The sequence below is a fragment of the Microchirus variegatus genome (genome assembly GCF_963457635.1).
Source record: "Microchirus variegatus genome assembly, chromosome: 11".
Classification (NCBI taxonomy): domain Eukaryota; kingdom Metazoa; phylum Chordata; class Actinopteri; order Pleuronectiformes; family Soleidae; genus Microchirus; species Microchirus variegatus.
The window spans coordinates 10295905-10311899 of record NC_139812.1 but is presented as its reverse complement, the minus strand read 5'-3'; the positions used below and the strand labels follow the sequence as shown (position 1 = coordinate 10311899).

At 39.8% G+C, this 15995-nt stretch overlaps 4 protein-coding genes across 4 annotated transcripts in view; 1 reads left to right on the top strand and 3 right to left on the bottom strand.

Annotated features, from left to right (window-relative positions):
* Window positions 1-81: 81 nt before the first annotated feature.
* On the bottom strand, window positions 82-4325 carry dync2li1 (dynein, cytoplasmic 2, light intermediate chain 1; the record flags this gene model as incomplete). Its single annotated transcript, XM_083897264.1, has 13 exons — window positions 82-144; window positions 1835-1927; window positions 2062-2159; window positions 2248-2318; window positions 2502-2581; window positions 2687-2764; window positions 2902-2970; window positions 3061-3259; window positions 3344-3432; window positions 3599-3668; window positions 3920-3954; window positions 4086-4209; window positions 4312-4325. 13 exons carry the CDS (start codon window positions 4323-4325, stop codon window positions 82-84), a joined length of 1083 nt encoding a protein of 360 aa, XP_083753390.1.
* A 401-nt stretch (window positions 4326-4726) lies between these two features.
* Window positions 4727-6577, bottom strand: lyrm7 (LYR motif containing 7). The gene is made up of 5 exons (XM_083898206.1): window positions 6536-6577; window positions 6209-6281; window positions 5836-5906; window positions 5323-5404; window positions 4727-5148 (listed from the first exon to the last, which is right to left on the bottom strand). Exons 1-5 carry the CDS (start codon window positions 6551-6553, stop codon window positions 5075-5077), a joined length of 318 nt encoding a protein of 105 aa, XP_083754332.1. The 5' UTR covers window positions 6554-6577; the 3' UTR covers window positions 4727-5074.
* Window positions 6578-6781: 204 nt separating this feature from the next.
* On the top strand, window positions 6782-8462 carry hint1 (histidine triad nucleotide binding protein 1). Its single transcript, XM_083897690.1, has 3 exons — window positions 6782-6925; window positions 7676-7780; window positions 8154-8462. The coding sequence occupies exons 1-3, from the start codon at window positions 6815-6817 to the stop codon at window positions 8316-8318; spliced, it is 381 nt and encodes a 126-aa protein (XP_083753816.1). The 5' UTR covers window positions 6782-6814; the 3' UTR covers window positions 8319-8462.
* A 150-nt stretch (window positions 8463-8612) lies between these two features.
* Window positions 8613-15995, bottom strand: part of cep170aa (centrosomal protein 170Aa) — a 28634-nt gene continuing 21251 nt past the window's right edge. Inside the window, exons 15-22 of the mRNA XM_083897691.1 lie at window positions 15855-15905; window positions 14735-15008; window positions 13698-13908; window positions 13113-13280; window positions 12925-13013; window positions 12727-12820; window positions 12570-12621; window positions 8613-11272 (exon numbers count right to left, since the gene is read on the bottom strand). Coding sequence (XP_083753817.1) covers window positions 10941-11272; window positions 12570-12621; window positions 12727-12820; window positions 12925-13013; window positions 13113-13280; window positions 13698-13908; window positions 14735-15008; window positions 15855-15905 — 1271 coding nt within the window. The 3' untranslated portion in view covers window positions 8613-10940. The remainder of the gene's footprint in view (window positions 11273-12569; window positions 12622-12726; window positions 12821-12924; window positions 13014-13112; window positions 13281-13697; window positions 13909-14734; window positions 15009-15854; window positions 15906-15995) is intronic.

Sequence of the window (15995 nt, the reverse complement as noted above, 5' to 3'; positions counted from 1 at the left end):
GTGTGTGTGTGTGTGTGTGTGTGTGTGTGTGTGTGTGTGTGTGTGTGTGTGTGTGTGTGACACCGTAAAGCTGATAATCTCTCAGGTGTCCAGCTCCAGTCCCTTCCATGACTTGGCTGCATTTCTCTTATACTGCTCCAACTCCTGAAAGAGAGAACACACAAAAAGAGTGTAAATTATATTCATTTGAAAATGTAGCTGACATTAATTAATTAAATAAATAAATAAGAACTAGCTATACAAATGCATTTTTTTTGTCTTCATATGTGTTGTTGTGTCAAAATGATGATTCATTTTATATCAGATATATTTTAGTAGTAGTGATATTTGTGCAGAAGTCACAAAATAGATACACTTTTCTTCTTTTTTAGTTCATAAAAACTTTGAAATGTGGTGTATCCAAATTTCACAAATTCAATCCGATTTTTTAAAAATGTGAGTACTCTTTGCTCAGGTGTGTTTATATAGTCGGTGAAAATGGAAACAAAAATCACATTGCCTATACGTTGTGCTTAAAGAAATATATAGGTATAGATATAAGACACTCTATATTGCACATTACTTATAAACTGTATACGTTTTAACATAGCAGGTGAAATGCTGTGTTCTGAGGGTTAAGATATATGTGTTTATGTTTAGACAAATGTGATTAACTTACCACTTAAATATATAGCATATGCACAACAGTATGCACAACTTTGTAGTGGTTTATTTCCAAAATAAAGGCTTGGAAAAAAAGGACCAGACAATGGAAATTTCAGGTCCTTCAGAAATGTTTTAAAACCTTTAAAACAGATTTTTGCATTAAAATGCTGTATTGTTGTCATATTTCTAGTCTATAAGGATAATCTGGAAATACACTTTCTCCTAATACTTTTTTTGCTATTATTATTAGTATTATTTTTGCACTTGGTATAAGAAGGTACATTTGTGTAAACTTGTGGATAGATAACTGTTAAAAAACAGGTGTATATTACTATCTTTTCACTTTGACAGGCTACGTCTCTGAAAGCTTGAGTATATCATTTACAGTTCCTGCCTTTTTTTTTTAAATAACCTGGAATATCCATGCTTAGCTCTGTGACATGAATATACTTTGCAGCAGCTATCAGTTCACATATCAGTTAACAATCTGCTCTGACGGGCATATATTATGCTCTCACAAACTTTATTATTTCCAATCAGGGGAAATAAACCTTTAACCCCGTTACTCTGAATGGTTATCCAGACCAATTATATAATCAGTCAGCCAATGAAGGAGCAGAATGACCAGCATCAGGCCAGACTCACTCACTGATAACAGTGAGCACATGTGTGTTTGTGAGTTGAACAGGTTACTACAGTTCATCTGCCAGAGTGGCACCTGTGCAGGTAGACCTCTAATCTCTGAAGTTATCATCAACACAGACTGTGTTTCAGTGAGTTTATGAGGACACGGAAGAAACACTACAACATACAGACTACTGTTGGACAGGAGGTTACCTCAGAGCATTCACCTTGTCTAAGATAAGTGTAGTGCAAAGGGCCTGTCGTGTCACTATACTTTTATTTTCCAAAGAAATTAATCATTATAACAAAAAGGTAAAAGTACTTCCTTACATGACTCGTCGTGTCACACTCAAAATGTGTTCTTATTCTTTTTAACGTGATCAAACGTCAAGGTCACACAACAGGGACGTAAATAGGAATATCTGATTAATGTTGATTGATCGACATACAGTCATGAGTCACAACAGTGATTCCAGTGGTTCTTTAGTGAATGAGGTGCTTTGACATAGTCTAAAGCAGATATAAAGTAAAAGAATACAGGAATGAGAATGTAAAAATGTTGCACCTGGTCTTTCTGTGCTCTCATGGCATCAATCTGAGGCTCGCTGTACTGTGGGTCTTTGGCTGGATCCTTGAGTTCCCTCTGCTCACTGATGCTCTGAGGAGTCACGCATTAAGAACTGATTACTTACAGAAGACCTTGTTTGTGTAGACATATTTATAACAGGAAATACTGGATTTTACACATGTAACTGTGTGAAAGACAAATAGTGCAACATGTGACCGAACTACCTCTTGAGGGAAGACACGTTCATAGACTTTCTTCCAGAGATCCATTGGGTTTTTGGCATGAAGCGAAGTGATATCCACATCAGGAGAAGGAGGAGTGCCTAAAATATTGGAAATATTATTATTTATTCAATAAAGCAAAAGCAAAAGATGTTACTTCTTTTTACCACTGGGTGGTGCTGTGCTCACCTATTTGACTGAAGGAGTCAGAACCTGCTGGAATGATGAGAGGCTTGGAGGAGTCGCTGGACACCGTTTTCCTGTCAACAAATAAACAGAAATCTAAATAATACAACATACAGCATACTATTGACATTTTTGATGGTCAATAGTTTGTACTTTATTCACAATCCTGACAAAGTATTAACGCGACATGCAGTTGTGTCACACTAAGAAAAACAGTAGAATTCCAGCCCTTTCACTGCTTGTGTTATCCTTCTCACCCCTTGTCCTGGCCAAAAGCCAGGTGAGCAAAGAAACTCTTGGCTTTTGACATGAAGCTCTCTGACTTGATGCTGGTGAACTGATAAGAAGACCAAAAACAGGAAAAGAAAGACACATTATGGTCAATGTGAAGTGTATATACTGTATATACAGCATATATAGTGGTTAGTAAGAGTGCACTCACAATAACAGAGGCTGCGTAGTAGTGAGCAACAAAACGCAGTGTTTTACTGACCACTTTCCTCTTCTCTGAGTCAAATTCCTGCAACACAAATAAGTAAAAATTATACGAATTAAACAAGGTTGCAGCTAAATGAAAAGCTCATTGTACATGTTATACTGTAACTATAACTATAAACTATCATCCTTTTACATCTAGAAATGAAGGTGAAGAATTACCTGGAATATGTCATATTTGCTGCCAATGATGAGCAGAGGAACAGGAAAAGCGCTGATCAGCTCTCTGTCCTGGTAAAAGAGTTTACAGTCGACTGAGGATACATGATGCAACTATAAATGTCAGAATGTTAGACATGGTTGAGTGTAATGAGGTCTTACAGGATAGTCTTTAGGTAAGACACGTGCTGCTGAGTGGACAGGTGTCTGTTGTTTGGCTCCAGCTTTGCCTTTCTCTGCTAGTTGAGCCTGTGAAGAGACTTTCTCGAAGTGAGCTTGTGCTGCCTGCAGCAACTTTTCCATGGTTCCCCACAGGGCATTGGGTTTAGAAAGGTCCAAGACGAGGATAACAGAGAGAGACCTGGGTAAAAACAAGTGAAATACTTTGAATTTATTAGAATATATAGGAAAGACAAGATATCAGGAATGAGTGTAAGTGACCTACCTGATGCTGGCAGGAGTAATGGGGATTTGAACCAGGTCTGACAAAGAGGTCCCTCCTCCCAGCTCCCATAGGTGGGCTATGTCTTTGGGCTGAGGGAGGAAATCAGGCTGTGAGTCTGATCGTCTCATTAAAAGTGACACATTGTGACTCTGCTTACTACAACTTCTACTACAATTGGTAGACAGTTTGTACCATACCACACCAACTCTCACAGTGAGCCTGGTGTTAGAGTCATTTCCCACAGGACACACTTACTGAGCTGTGACCTCGTGCCCGTCTGCCGAAAGTGTACTCCAGTGCCAGAGTTGGTTTGGATGCTTCATCCCTGGTGAAATAAGACAAAACAATGTCACTGACTCCGTTGTCTGAGGAGGACAGTGGGCTTCATTTGTGTGGAATATATTGCTTCAAAATGCAAAATACACGCTCTGGATGGATTGTCTGTTTCAGCTTCTATAGTGACACGGTGATCGCTGTGTGAACTATAGGTAGTGTAGTCAGTTTCTGCCAGTACACACTGAACCTCTAATAGCATTTCACTAGGAAGGGTAGATGTTTTCTTTCTCTGTCTCTCACCTGTCCAGGCACCTGAGCAAAATGGACGTTTTTCCCTGAAAAACAAAGCAAAGTTGACATAACTACTTATAACCTTTGTAGCTATGTGCTAATAGCATAACAAGCAAAGCACAGTTCTCTCTATCTCTCTTTGCGTGTTACGACTGTGGAATGATGGTAAACAAACCCCAGACTTGCTCCCCATCACAAACACGCTCCTCTCGCTGACCGTCTCTACTCTGTCCTCCTCGCCGCCTCCGCTCTCCCTGTCTCGGACCTCGGCAGCAGCCAGCTCCCATAGCGTGTCGGAGCTGACAAACACAGAACAGCGGCGCAAACGAGCAACGTTATTCAAAATGTATGTGAGAAAGTTAACAAATAAACATTACTTTCAGAATAAAAAGAACTCTCACCTTATTTTCGGCATTAATCTCGCTGTCTCCACAAAGTTGACAAACTAGCTACATGTAAACTACAAGGCTCAACCGTTGCCACAGTAACGGCGCACGTTGATGACGTAACCACTGCTTGATTTTTAGGCATTGTGGGAAATGTAGCGTCTTCGTGAATACCAGCTTATAGTTTGAGTTTTCTTATATCAAAACACCTTAAGTGGAAGTCATATTTAATATTTAATGTACAGTACATTAACTGTCTGTTATAAAACTGTTAATTAATTACATTGTAATGCAATTCCCAACAAATTAAAACATTTTCCTCCATTTGTGCGATTCTGATTTATGGAATGATTTAATCCAATATCAGAACCTGATAGTTATTGCATTAATACAATTTTAATAACAATAAAGTAAATCTGAGTTAGACTTTGAATACTCTTTTAATAACAACAGTGGGATATTGCTGCGTATCTGTCCAAAGTACAGTATAATCATTTGCTACTGAAAAAAATCAACACTTTTACATGAAATTTAATGAAAAACATTATATTACATTTGACAAAACACTAAACATAAAACTATGCTGTCCATTTTACAGCAGGGATTTCCAGAAACAGAACAGCGGAGATCTCCAGTAAGTCAAAAACATTTCTTCATGAGGACATCATCTGAACAACATGAAATATTTTGGGTAAAGCCTTTATATTGTGGATGGATTTTAATGGAGGAGATTGAGTCTCTTTTTTGATGAGAACGATTTAACATGTCACATCGTCTGTCAAGACTTCTTTTTCCTGGGCTGGTCACAATACGGCACATTCTCTAGTAGAAGGCTTTCTCTGGGTCGAAGCACTAAGAGAGGGAGAGAGCGAGAGAAAAAAAAGGGTTCATATGAAAAACAGTATATTGTGATGTAAGAAAGAAGCTATACTTCTTGATGTATACTACATACTTGGCATAGATACATTCTAGTATTGTATTAAATTTGGAGGATAAGAACAGAGAAGGAAAATAATAATATCATACACAGTTTGTTTTCTCCTACGTGCTCCATTTGCAACACAGTCTGTCGAAGTACAGCCTCCACATCTGAACCTATTTTGATCATCTGAAAAAGAAAAAAGAGTCATGGGTTATTTCAGGATGTACAAGAGACACAGAAGGATCAAAAAGATTTTTAACCATAAAATAAAGCACCATCTAGTGAGTGAAAAAACTGCTCTGTCAGAGCACGCTGCAGAGGTATTCTGTGATTAACAGCTTTTCTAAAAGCATGTTTACAGAAGCCCTCACTGTGTAGGTAAATTATGTAAGGAAATAATGAAATAAAATGCATACACTGTCAGATCAAGAAAATATGATCAATAATTTCATACATTGTACAGTTTTGTTTTGGACTATCCAAATAAACAAACATAATGAACAAATATATGCATGACATATGATAACAATTGAACAACTGATCAGTGTTTATGAGCACTTCACAGCATTTCCGTTATATAAAAAATGACAGAGTAGAAAAAGAAACAGACACTGTACCTTATTAATGTTTTCTTCAGATTCTTCATTTTTGTTTTTCTTGAACTCCTCATTAATCTTTAATCTTGCAGCTTAACGGGAGCAAACAGAAATATGTTCATTTGAAACTGAATAGCATGCATTCATTTCTCTCACTCTCACATGCTCAAAGATTAACCTTAACCATCACAACTAAATGCCTAACCCTTACCTAAACCTAATTCTCAACTTAACCCTAAAACCAGGTCTTAAACCTAAAAAAAACAACAAAATTAAAGTTGTGTATACCAGCCAAAAAGTTCTCACAACAAGGTCAACATGTCCTCACAAAGATGGATTTGTTTGACAATTGGGCCAAACAACTTACTGAACACATGTACACACACAAACACACCTGTCAGTGCTCTGTTGTCATCTCTGAACACAGTCAGCCTCGTCCTGTGCAGCGCTTTAAACACGTTCAGAACCTGCATGAATACAAACAGTCAGTCGTCTTATTTCACCTAAAGCGGCTGAGGATCACAAAAACGTGCAAGCAAACGATACAACGTTACTTTGAAATGTATCTGTTTTACTTCAGCACACTGTCGTGTCAGTGTTTACACATTTTTGGGCGACAAACATTTAAACTTACTGTATATTCAAACGAACATACAATAGGTGCTGACAAAGTAAAACACCCTTCTTACTGTGTTTTCTTCATAAAAACGCAAGTCCTCACCTTCACACGAGTCCCCATCTTGACTTCTTTACCTCATTTCCGGTGCAGAGAACGCATCAAAAATAATAACCAATCAAAGCAGACTTTGAAATGACGCAATTTTGTAGTCTATCGGCGTCTGTTGTAGTTCGCGCGAGAGAGAGATCTATTATCTCGAGGATATTGCAATGATTATGTGACGCCAGCAGGGGGCAGTAATTCGCTTATATTGACGTGAGCTGCAGTTAAACCTAAAAAAAGGAGAAGAAGACGCGAAGAGTCGCTTCATTCTGTGCCAACATGGCTGATGAAACAGCGAAAGCGCAAGTTGCCCAGCCGGGCGGGGACACAATATTTGGGAAAATCATACGCAAAGAGATTCCAGTCGACCTACTTTACGAGGATGACAAGGTTTGCATTACACATGTTCACTTTCAAGTCTTTTTAAGTCTCGCATGGTAGCTGACCCGCTGTCGTTTAGCAACTGTTAGCTCTCTGCGTTAGCCTTGAATAGAGTATGTGGTCAAACATAAACCTACACGTAACTGAATGTGCTGTTTATGGCTTGAGCGCACAGCATTTGATGTATTCATGAACATTACTTTTAACTGGACACGGTTCAGCTTCTGTTCTGCGGCTTTGAGATAGTTTCTTTTTCCAGCCACTTGCCTTCTGCAGCAGTTAGCTGACTCTGTACCAATATGTGGCATGTGCAGTGCACCGCCCCTCCAGCAGCTCGTGCACCATGCTCTTCATATGTATTATTATTATTATCAAAGTGAATTAAAAGACTGCGAAATGGAGCATTACTATTATCTTTAATCTAAACGTAAAGGCAGCATTGTCATATGACAGAAGTCATGTTTAACCCACCGATTCATAACATTAAGTACCAGGCAGGCTTGTTTATGTATTATTGAATTTAAACATGAAACTCTTTCAGCTCCAACGAAACAGAGGAGGCCCTAATCCAGACATACTGGTCCAGTTATTCTGCTCACTACATATTAGCATGACTGTAATTACACTGATATTACACCATAATAACATTGTAGAAAGAGACTTAAGACAAATGACTACATACTACATACAATGCAATGCCTCATTTGTGAGCTATGGCTAATTGCTTTGCCTTGCTTCATGTGTTCCCCTGTATTTCAGTGTGTTGTCTTCCCAGACATCAATCCTCAAGCTCCCACTCACTTCCTTGTTGTCCCCAAGAAGCCAATAGTTCAGATGTCACAAGCAGAGGATGGTGATGCTGAAGTAAGTATGACTATATGACACTCATTTGTTTCACAATGGGCTGTAAAAATATGTTTTTTCCCACTTTCACCTTAAAAAACAATCAGAAAGCACAGACCAAACTGACTCACTTTCTGTGTTCAGCTCAGCACTGAACAGTTAGCATTACTTCCTTTGGACATAACAAACATCCCCAGAAAATGTAATACAATATTTTTTTCTTCACTATTTTAGTTACAGACTAATGCAGGCAAAACATGAATTAATTGGTGTCGGTAACAGCAAATTACTAAAGAGGACCACTAGATGGAGCCATTTACATGCAGTTTAAAGCTGATCTGAACATTGTATTTGATTTAATCTGGGTTTAAATGTTTCTCTTTCTCTCTCTCAGCTGTTGGGTCACCTGCTGATCATTGCAAAAAAGTGTGCTAAAGATGCAGGTCTGTCTAAAGGCTACAGGATTGTCATCAATGATGGACCAGATGGGGGCCAGTCTGTCTATCACATCCATATCCATGTCCTGGGTGGACGCACGCTGGGTTGGCCACCCGGCTAACATCCATCTCCTCGCACATTTCATCCTGTCATTATGCACATCTGTTGTCTTGCAACCAACAAAACTGTCTTGCAACTGGCTGTCACATGAAATGAGTCAAAACTAAACCAGGAACTTCACGAAGGGAAATAAAATGCACTTCTCAGCAAATGAGTCTCTCTCTTTTTATCAAGTTGTTAAGTGGAGATTTCTGGAGGTGGATTTTGTCATTAAGCTCCAAGTTTTTCGCATCTGATCCAATGAGTCCTGTAAACAGTGAGGTGGATATTTCAGCCGCTACTGTGTATGTAGTGGAAATCAGGTAAAATCGGTATTTAATGAATTTCTCTTGAGGTTTAAATGTTGAGTGCTTCGTCAAACAACACCAGAGAAACAAGTGAATGGCTCTGTTTTATTAACAGTAAGAGACAATGCAGAAAGTTCAAGAAATATAAAATACATGAAACATCCATAAAATATTAAAACAAAAATAAATAAAATGGTCTTTTCACAGAAATGACAAGGGAAAAATAGCCCCCCCGACACTAATCAATTGACACAGATTTTAACGAACATGTACCTAGCATTCACAGTCCCCTATTTTTTTTTCATTTCTTTTTTCATTTTTTTGATAAAATTGTGTGGGAGAAAAAAACCAAACATGGTTAAAGGCTTTGTTTGTACAGACAGAATAGATCCAGAGAAGCAAGGCAGTCACTTCTGATATCAAGCATAGCGCCATCATTCTTCATCATTCTTTGCCAAACCATCTGACCTTAGATGCAGGCTTACACCGCTTCTTCACTACTTCTGTATAAGAAAAAAAAACAAAACAATCTGATGTGCAAAATAAATCTTTTTAGACAGCTACATATTTTCCGTTCTTTTAATGAATGCCCTTCTCTAGACAAAATGGGCACTTGGAGGCATTTAAAGACATTGTACAGTACAGCATAGAGAGAAGGAAATTGACTTCTATTCTGGTACCTAACATTCACTAGTGCGAGAATATTTAAGTAGTATTATACTGCCTAATCTTAGCCTAAAACACAAACTACAAGCTGAAGAGAGATCCAGGAAATGTTAGTCCCAAAAACGTCATCTGAAAATTCAGCAAAGTCGAGAGAAAAACAGGGATACTGTACTGCCTGTCTGTAATTGAAATACCGAACACTGATGGAAACCTTTTGTATTTACATCGATATGAAGGTGTATTAGGAGCCAAATCTTAAAAAAAAGATATCTTATTGTCAAATGTATCATCAGTTCTGTCCATAAGACATTCATGAAACCAACAGTATATCCAGCAGCTATGTTCAATGAGGTGACTTGAAGCATTATAAAGTACAAGGTATCCTGTATCTACAATATGATACCAGTATTTCTATAATATAAAATATTTTGTTAAAACAGCTCACCGCTGCCAGTTAAAGAAGACGTCACATCACCAGTGACTGGAAAAAGTATTAAAAAGCCAATTGGAAATCATAGGACACATGAGTGGATTTGCTAAGAGCACTGGTTTTGACAGGCTCGACCTATCACACGGGTCAAAGACTGATATATGATCGCAATGGATTAGCTTGTGTTTCAGTATCATAAATAGAGGAAGGCATCCTTCTTCTAAAACACACTATGAATGCAACATTTTACACAAGACAATTTTAAGATGGCCACTGTTTAAAAAAAATGTTATTGGCAAGTGTTACTTGTGTGTGGAGTTGGATCAGATTGCTCTTTGACACACTCCTGCAGTGACAAAGTGCGTGTCGTTTTTCCCCCAACCGCTACTGAGGGAGCTGAACGAAATAATAACAGAAAACAGGTGAAAGAATGACGTGTGATGACAGAAATGAAGAGGCACTACAAATCCCTGTTGATCGCAGTTCAATGGACGGACAGTTTTGATGAAATGTCTAAAACAGCTGCACATTCATGTGTGAACCATTGAAGGTATGAATCATGACTGCACTTTTCCAGGATGGTTATTTAAGGCTGCTAAAATATTCGGAATAAGAGCTCATAAATTATTGCAGTGTTGCATTTTTTCTTCAGTGTAAATAAAATATTACATTGCTTGCAAGTTTTGTTTTTTACAGTGCATTCTGTTTGTAAGTCCGTTTGAAAGTCTTTTGGTGCCGTCTCGTATAATATTTATTTGAGGGGGTTACACAGCTACTATCAAGGGTGTGTTTTAAGGCATGCCCTTGGTGTCGGTTGGGTCCTGACACATGGAGAAGGCAAGAGGAGAGGACTGGAGCAACAGAGGAGACGGGTAGCATCTAGTCCTTGTGGAGGTCGAGTTGGAAAGTAAAGTGTGAAGGTTTAAAAGCTTGAAATCAGTCATGAGTACATTTCCATTCATATGTGTATTCAAAATGCATCAGTTGGGGTTTTGCTAAATGATCTTGGGATTAAATGTACAGTATATTCCAAGAGGTCTGTGAAGGTTCTCAGTCGTCCAGGTCATTGTATCATCGAGAGAGAGTTGATATAGGCGTCTATAAGTCGCTTATATCTATCTTGAATATATTCCTAGAGTGGCACAGTCAGCAGAATGGTAACTATTCCTGCCCCTTGTTGTTAACACTGATTGCTAGACATGTGAACTCCATTATTCACATAACCTTGGTTTTATGGTTTTCACTTCTGTGCGATGGCCTCCTCTCCGCTCGGCCGGATGCGACTGAAGTGCAATCCTCCCACTCCTGCTAACCCCAGACCCACACTGGGGTCTCGTACAGTTTGCTCCGTGCTGGCAGATGAAGCCTGAACTCTGGCAGAAGCTGGTGATCCTCCAGGCCCGGGGAGGATCTCCAGAAGTGATTCTTTGGCTCGGGGCACAGACCCGGAAGTGGCAGCGGAGGGGGAAGTTGTTTTGGGGGTTAGGGGCTTGGTGGGGGTGGTAGGACTGGTCAGGTCCAGGCTGGCCAGAGCATCCAGAGTCCCGTCTGGGTCAACCATGACATTGATCACTGGGAAAGAAAGATAATCAATGTGGTGAAGGCTTTGTATAACAGACACAGGGTCTCTGCAGGTTTCAACAAGTCACATTTAAGACTTTTTAAGACTTTTTTAAGACCAAAATGAATACAATTGAAGACCCATTTCAAATCCATACTGGCAAAAAAGTACAAAAGACATGACGGAAAATTGGAGCCACAAATCGTTGAACTTGCAATTGGGCTTAGCTGTGGGCTTTCATTAAGTTTTCTCCGCTGCTATGCTGAGCTGTAACACACCGCGGCGAGCGCACAGCACACTAGCTAGTGGTGTTCCATAAATTCTCACCGGGCAGCATTCAAAGATGGACCAACATTTCAAAGCGAGACTGAAGTTTATGCATGTTTTAAATAAAAGTCACGTTAATAGATTTTTAAGACCGTTCAAAACTGTATTTAAGACCTTTTATGAGATTTTAGGTGAATATAAGACATTTTAAGGCCTTAAATTCAAATTATTGGATTTAAGACTTTTTAAGACCATGCGGATACCCTGGTACATTTACTGCTAAAAGATACTTTGGATTTAGAGCATGGCTCATACTGAAGGTCCTAAAAAACTTTTTTTATGGAGTGATAGGATTATTTATTCTTTTACTAGGGTTTGAGCACAAGCACGTAGAACAAGCACGTAGAACAAGCACGTAGAACCCTGAAACTGGAAGTCGGAGGGGCTTACGAAAATGAGTTGACTTTTTGTCGTGTTTCACGTTCATGAACGAAAGTTGGTACACATGTTAATCATGTAAGGATGGTCCGAAAAGTCAATGACGAATTTGCCGTAAGTCCTACAGGAAGGCCGCCATCTTGGGTTGAAAGTCCATTTTTGGGCGATTTTGCACCAATGGTACTTTATTATATTTATTTTTCTCACAATAGATTTCCACATTTCCTAAAATATGCTTTTCTCACTGCATAGAGAAGTGAAATCAGAAGTATATCAATCAGATCTGATCAAACTACAGTCATCTAGCACTGAAGTAGATTCATTTGGTTAAGGGGGGTTTAGTTTGATGTCCTCTGAAAACATTCCTGCCCACCAGCTGTTGTAAAGCACTTTCCCACAGCGTCATAAACTAATGCCAGTCAATGTCACGGTCTGATTAAAGACTTTGTAAGGAATCACTCAGCCCTTATTTGTCACCTCTTAAGCTGTTTACCCTCTTTAATATCCCTCTATCGTGAATACATCCGTACAAACAGAAGCAGCTGCTTAAAACTCACATAATTAAATACAGCAGCTTATTCATGTGCATGTCTGTTACTCTACCTTGAAGCTGCTTCTCAACTCTCTTCAGTTCGAGCAGAATTGAGGAAATCTCCTGCATGAGGTGAAATGATTGGGGAAAATATGATTACATTAGCTTTCAAGTGTCGCTGTACTTTCATTTATTTCACATGTTGCTCAGACAGACAGATTTCTGTACCTTATTGGAGGTTTTCAGGAGTGGTACGTCACCTTCTGATCGCAATTTGTTCTCAATTTCTTCCCAGTTTCTTTCCTTATCCTTAAACAAAATCCTAAAGGAGAGTGACACAGAACAGGACATGCGGTCATTCACAGTTTTCTGCAATACAAAGCAACACAATACATTTGTGGTTATAACACCACAAAGTACAATTACCTGATTTTCCCTGCAGTTTTGTCCACAGAGGTTCTGATCTTGGAGGACAATTGAGAGACGGAATGGAGCAGCAGGCTGTCCAACACCGCCTGAATACATGGAGGGAAATAAACAAAGTGTGACATATGACATCCTGAGGGCGAGTGCAAACGCATATTCGATGTCATGCTCTCGGCGTTGACTCTCACCTCCTCTCGGTTCCAGGTTCGTCTCCTCAAAGCTCGGGGCTCCAGACTGTCAGGAGCACGGGGGCGGAGCTCCGCTGGCTTACCGTTGATCTCTGGTGGCTTGTTAGTCGAAATCACTGGTGGGATCTTTCTGAAGTTAAGGCTTTCATCAAACACCCGATCTACAAGCTGGACACAGATGGGGAGACATTTAAAGTAAAAAGCACCGACTTTGAAGCAATACTATCAGACTTGTCAGAGGGTGTGTCATTTAAAGTTAAAATTTCACTGGCTCTTTTGTGAGTGAATAGGATGAATAAGCATTGGCAATGGTCTGTAACTGATGTTTGTTTTACTGTATATTTAAAATATAAGCACTACAGTTTTAAATAAACATCTGTGAGAAATTACTTAGCAATAACCAGTTCTGAAAAAGTCCTAAAAAAAAGAATGAAGCAATGAAACTGGAGAAGAAACGTGTGTAATGCATGACCTCACAGCTGATAAAAGACACAAATGAGTGGGTCTTATCCAGCGAGTGTGATGGGAAAGGCATAATGGAAGCACATAGAGTTAGGCAGTGATAGAAGAAAGAAAAACCGGCACCTTTCTCATGCTCTCCTGTATGTCCGGCTGCGTGGAACGTGCAGGGCCTACCTCTTCCCGGGTGTCAATGGCCGATCCCGGGGTGGTGGCGGCAGTACTGACGGTGGTGCTGGGTGCTGTGCCCGATGAGCTGACCGAGTCGATCTCGCCGGCGACGTCGTGGATCTCACGAGCCAAGATAGCCAAGTCCTTAGCCAGGTCCTGGCTGATCCTGCGCACACAGGGGAATAACCTGTTAACCACCAGACAGGGTTCTTTAGGACTCAGGATAGATATGGACATTGAACAGTTTGCAACTTGCATACACAGTAACCTGTAACACGTACATATCGAGATAAACCATTAAAGGAGACATATTATACCTTATTTCTGCAATTTAAACTAGTTCCCTGGTGTCCTAATCATGGTCAAAATACCTTAAGAATGAAGAACCACAGCAGTTCAATCACCCTGCCAAAACAGCCCTGTTCAGAATGCTCGGTTTTGAGTCCCTGTTTCTTTAAATGCAAATGAGATACAGGAAATTACATCAGCCACAGAGGCTATTGGCAGCTAACAGCAGTTAGCATTTGGAAAAGTTATAATTAGCCGATGCTCGCCGGCACATCGCCGTCATATATAACATGTATCCACTGGACAGATAAATCCTCTGAGGCTGGAAGTTAGTGTAGAACTCTGTGCTGCACTGTGCAGCCAAGACTAGAACACTTCATGGACTTCCGCTCTTCCGGATACTATTGCCCTCGTCTGCACTCTTGCGTTTTTTAGGGACAAAGCGAAACAATTCCAGGAATGTATCAGTGTGACGTAACAATGAGTGCTTTCATCTCCTTGGACTGAGGAGGACCACAAAAACATCTTTGTTCACACTTTGCCGACTCATAGGACCTCCAGAGTGCTAAATATACATTTAGTATACAAATTATGAAAAAGTTGATTTTGCATAATATGTCCCCTTTAATGACGACTCTTACTTAAAATATTAAAAAATAAAACACCTCTTTTAATTAATAGATCTCTCATGTTCAGATCAATACCTGGCTATTTCCTCGCTGTGTGCTGTCCAGTCCCTGATGTATTCTTCCTGCTCTTTCATGCGATGTTTGATTCCCACTCCGCCCGGACCCGTCGCTGCTGCAGAGCCTGGACTCGATGTGGTGCTGAGCCTCGAGTTGCGGTGTGGAACGAGGTGATGAGGACGCACGTGCGAGCGTCCTCCGTGCTTCGGAGAATTCCGGTTGGAGCCGAACTCTTCCTCTGAGGTGGAGCCGTACTCTGGTGGCAGACGTCTCCACCTGCTGCTGCTGTACACTGTGATGGCAACAGCAGGAGAACACAGTAGTTAGGATTGCTTATTAGTTTATCCCACTACGACATTTGTTAAGTTAATGAATGCACTCATGAACATGAGAGGCTTTGTTACTAGGGAAGACAGACACGAGTAAAAGCATAATACTCCATCTCATTTTGTTAAGTTCTTGTTAATGAACAACTGCAGGGATGTTTTTTTTATGATAATGAAGCCATACTGAAAACAACAGCAACAGAGACTATTTGAGTTAATCTGAAAACACCAAACCCCATGCAGCCAACAACATAAAATCCAGACAGAGCCAGGACGTGTTAAGCTGCTTCAAAACCATGATGAGACAACAACATGCTCTATCAGTCTCTCAGAGTGTCTGCAATCAAAATCTACAAAAGGCTGGACACTGATACAAAACCATTTTGCAGTTTACTCTAATGTTGTCGAATGTTTCATCAGAAACAGAGAAGGAATAGAGCATAAGGGTCTTCATCAAATTATCTTGATGGATTTAGGGGAAGGAGACAAGAGTTAACACTGCAGCATATGCTAGAGCTGGGTCACATCCTTAAAAAAACAATTAAAAATGTACATGTAGAAAAATATTCAAAACGACGGTACTGCAAAATTTATATTTGTAAATTAAAAAATAAATATCCATGTATTTATAGTCCATAACAATGAACTTCTAATAGTTGCTTTACTACTGAATCCTATAAGTGTAAAATATACATTATTTTTTAATGCTAACATGGAAAACCATCTCCTATTCTGGGACCCAGGTCTGACACACAAAGACACAAAAACACACACACAGTCCTAACAAGGCTCTACAATTCTGGTACGGTTACCCATCAGCTCCTCCTCTGCTTCAGCACCCTCAGGTTCAGGCTGAGAGCTCTCTGGACGATGAGAACCAGTGCACATGTAACGTCACTTCACAGTGGGAATGTTTGCATACAAATGTTTACATAGTGACACAGTAATGAGGT